The sequence below is a fragment of the Amaranthus tricolor genome, chromosome 10 (assembly GCF_026212465.1).
Source record: "Amaranthus tricolor cultivar Red isolate AtriRed21 chromosome 10, ASM2621246v1, whole genome shotgun sequence".
In the NCBI taxonomy this organism is placed as follows: domain Eukaryota; kingdom Viridiplantae; phylum Streptophyta; class Magnoliopsida; order Caryophyllales; family Amaranthaceae; genus Amaranthus; species Amaranthus tricolor.
The window spans coordinates 12220740-12225178 of record NC_080056.1 but is presented as its reverse complement, the minus strand read 5'-3'; the positions used below and the strand labels follow the sequence as shown (position 1 = coordinate 12225178).

The 4439-nt window shown below is 32.1% G+C and overlaps 1 protein-coding gene across 1 annotated transcript; it reads left to right on the top strand.

Moving 5' to 3' along the window:
- Positions 1-449: 449 nt before the first annotated feature.
- Positions 450-3685, top strand: LOC130825075 (putative F-box protein PP2-B12). Its single transcript, XM_057690110.1, has 3 exons — positions 450-1052; positions 2602-2720; positions 2822-3685. Exons 1-3 carry the CDS (start codon positions 705-707, stop codon positions 3306-3308), a joined length of 954 nt encoding a protein of 317 aa, XP_057546093.1. The 5' UTR covers positions 450-704; the 3' UTR covers positions 3309-3685.
- Positions 3686-4439: the final 754 nt, after the last annotated feature.

Here is a 4439-nt window from a genome sequence, read left to right as displayed (position 1 = left end):
CACCATTTAAACATTTATCATTTAATTTATTAACGCTCTCAAATATATAGAGCAAATTATAAAGACAAGAACCAACGCTTAATAAGGGTAGAACAGTCAAAATGGTGAATTAAACAGAAATTGACAAGAATTTAACGAAAAATACTACGACAGTTGGATAAGGCATAAACTGAATGCTAATATGTGAAAAAATCTTACAAACATACTACCACTGGCGTTTCATGAAAGTTCGATGCTACCATGTGAAATTTTCAAAAAAATTTTATTGCTATAATTTTTTAAACTAAAAAATGAGAGAGCATAGGTTGAAAATCAACCTTTGAAAATCAACCTTTTGGCAAACACTTGAACATATAGTATTTGGGGAGAAGTAAAGTTTGATTGATTATAATAATAATAATATTTAATTAATAAAACATGAAGGATAAAAGAGAAATACAAAAATGTGAATCTAATCCCTCTTTTCCCAACCTTTGAATCAGATCCCCTTTTTATCCCCTTATTTAAAATCGCAACTCACAAACTTAATCCCTAAGCTTTGCCAACCTCTTCAGTGATCACCGCCTATAAAAACATCCCACCGAGTTCCAACAATAATCCCTCTCATCTCTATCATCCCAATTCATAAACACAAATTCAAAATTTTCTTCTTTTGAGTTTAATATTTTTCGTTTCCTTTTCTTAATAATAATAATAATTTGTTGATGGAAGAACAACGAGGATTGAAAATGGCAGGAATACGGGAAGAAGACGATTCACATACACAACATAACATCTTCTACGGCATCGATTTTAATCTCTTACCTGAAGGATGTATCGCATCTGTTTTTTCCTTCACTACTCCTCGTGATGCCTGTCGTTTTGCTTCCATCTCTGCTATCTTCAAGTCTGCTGCTGATTCTGATTCTGTTTGGGACCGTTTTCTGCCCTCTGATTGCCATCTTTTTCTTGAGAAAGCCGTTACTGCTCAATCTCTCTTCAATTCTCTCTCTAAAAAGCAACTTTTTATGCGTCTTGCTGATTTTCCACTCCTAATCGATGACGGTGCTATGGTAATTATATTTCGTTTTTTCCTTAATTCATCAATTGATATTCAATTACGTTCCTCAAAATTTTGATTATTATAATCATTTATATGATGAATTTTTAATCGCGATCTATTGTATTAAAGCTGTACTTACATTTTTTTTGGTTATATATAAATGTTATAGTTGTTCATTCCTGATTAGATTTACTATGTGATTCTTATTTGTATATTTATGTTTTTGATGGTTTATTATTATAGGATAAAATACTGAAAAATTGAACTTGGTTGGATTCCACATTTCCACTGATTTTTTAGGTGAATAGCCAGGAAAAAATGTACCTACCTGTCTTCTCAAAAAGTCACCATTCACCGGTATATTAGAATTTTTCCATGTTTAATTATTCATTATCTCTCCAAGTTATAAGCGTATATTTCGATGTATACAATGAGAAATAATTCAACACTCAGTAAGTACTCCCTTTATCACTTATAGTTTGTTTCCTTGAATTGAGCCAATTTTGTGAGATTTCTTCTACCAAATAGTGCAATTTCATAGAGATGAAAGATTAATAATTCATTAGCTTGAATACTAAAAATCCTCTTTGTAGTCACCAATCATGCTATGCTGACATCGAAATACTAAACTTGCCGAGAGCTATTCAATGGCGTTGGGATGATAGGAACATTGGTACAGTAGTGAAAAATTGTAAGTAATGGAACTATATATGGAGTGTAACTTCAATTATTTGAAATTTAAGTTTAATTTAATGTGTTAGTATGGCGCCAAAGAGAAATGAAAGGGTGGATTTTAGAGTTTTTATTATGCGGGATATTAGTGGGAAAATGACTTTTGTTAGTGGTAAGTTGATCAGGTTTTTGATTTTGACTCACCTTTTTGAAACTGTTGTGGAGTTTACTTTTCTGCTCAATGTAAAACTATTAGATATGCTAGCTAGATCTTCTTTAACTTTGTACTTGTTTCAAAAAGCTCTTTGGAAAAAGAAAGTTTTCATACAAACAAGGATGCAACTTTTTCTTTTTCTTTCTCTTTCCTATATTTTAAATCGTTGTAGTGTATTAATAACAATACAAGAATTAAGTGTGGATTATAATACACCATGTTTTTTTTTTTTTTTTTTTTTTTACTTTTGTGGGTCGGTGACCAAACTGTGTAGATTAGATACATATATTGGCTGCTCTGTTTTGTAGATGTTTTTGAGGTTCTAGCACTTTTTGTAGAATTCGTCATATCTGTTTAAAATGCAATATTTCTATCTTCATCATTGTACACAAAACAGCAACCCATATCCTTAAAAGAAGACTACATTATTTCTCTGGATAATCTTAATTTCTCTCAAAATATGTTGGGCTGTGTAAGGTAAGTTGTAGTGATGAATCAATGTTTGATTAGTTTGGGGGAGTTTCTTAAAGACTTTAGAATTGGGTCATGACATGTTTTCGATTATGATTATTTCAGACATAAGGTATCTATTGTTGGCATAGCAGTATAGAACTGTAAAATTTTAAATTGATGCATCTTCTGATGTTCCTTTATACTACTTGTTATTGATCAGAGTTTTTCGTTGGATAAATCAACTGGGAAGAAGTGTTTTATGATTTCTGCAAGAAATCTCGCCATTACATGGAGTGATACACCAAGATATTGGGCATGGAATCCTGAGTCCAAGTCAAGGTTAAAGTTGAACTTTTTATATTTTTATTTTCTATAAATATTTGCAAAGTTTTTCTCTCAAACGGGATTATGTTAATTTTGTTGTATGTAAAAATGAACAGGTTTTCTGAAGTTGCAGAGCTTGTTACTGTTTGCTGGCTTGAAATAAAAGGGAAAATGAAAACCTCTCTACTATCGACAAACACGGAATATGCTGCTTATCTTGTTTTCAAGATGAAACCTGAAGCCTTTGGGTTTTACACCCCGGTGGAGGTTGTAGTTCAAACTGCTGCTGGGAAAGTGGAAACGCGGGATGTCTATTTGGTGTCTCGGGATAGGTACCAACTCATACCGAGGATAGGTATTTTCAACCAGTTCTTGGCACCTGTAACAAGATTGCGACAAGGTGAGAGAGAAGACGAGACTAAGCTTCCAAAAGACCGATTAGACGAGTGGCAGGAGATAAAAATTGGAGAGTTTTCGACTGGTGAAGATGAAGATGGAGAAGTGGAGTTTTCAGTATTGGAGGTGAAGGCTGGGAATTGGAAAGGTGGCTTGCTTGTTGAAGGAATTGAGATTAGACCAAAATATAAGGAAGGGAAGGTATGAAAATAACCATCTAAGAATCAATGGCTCCTGATATATTCCTCTCATTTTGAACTTTTTGTAAAAAGAATGGAAGGAAAAATTAGGTTGAAGATTATGAAAATTCAATTGAAAGATAGAAATGACTGGTTGAGACGAGAAGTATAAATTTGTTGATGAAATATGAAAATGAGATCATTGTCGAAAGAAAAAAGGCTTTAAATGTAAAGTAGTCTAAAAATGAGAAGGATGTAGGGTATATTTTTTAATTTTTTTAATTTTTTTTGAAATAACTGTACTCTACTTGACTGTATTTTGTGCAATTATTTTGTTTGTTAGTATTTTAATGATATATCATATTTTTGAATAAAAAGCCATTCGGAAGACCATTCAGAGTTGTACATCACGTTGATGGAATAATTATTGGGCATTGTTATATATCGTCATATTTTTTATTTTATCGCCACCCCTAATGAAATTACGAATTTGCCCCCTGAATTTAAAACTTGTTTAACAAATGTAAATCGCACTTAATAATACTATTATCACTTTAAAAACATTAAATTTAAAGTTTAAACGTAATCTCGAACATTTTTATCGCGACCTTATATATATTGAATTTTCAGACGCGCCCTTGTATGATATACGAATTCAAACACGGTACTATCTCTCTAAATACACTCTAAAGACGTTCTTCGATTTTAAACAAGCTGTTAGTTGGAATCGATTTACTATGGCTAACGAAAGCGACAATGAATCGGATCCTGTACGTACTTTAATCGATTTGAATCGGTGTATTTTTTTTTAAAAAAAAGGAAGTCGCAAAAACTAGGTGAGTGAACCGTGGTTGAGTCGCACAAAACTGGGTGAGTGAACCGTGGTTGAGTCGCACAAAACGTGCAAGTGGACCGTGGTCCAGTCGCACGTTTTGTGCGACTGAACCACGGTTCACTCGCACGATTTGTACGACTGCACCGTGGTCTGCTCGCGGTTTTTGTGCGATTTTTTTTCTGTTTTTTTTTTACATTATTATTTAAATTATCATACGTCTTAGTAAATTATTATTATTAATATTATTATTAATATTATTATAATAATATTATTATTATTATTAATATTATTTGTATTTATTATTATTATTATTATTATTATTAT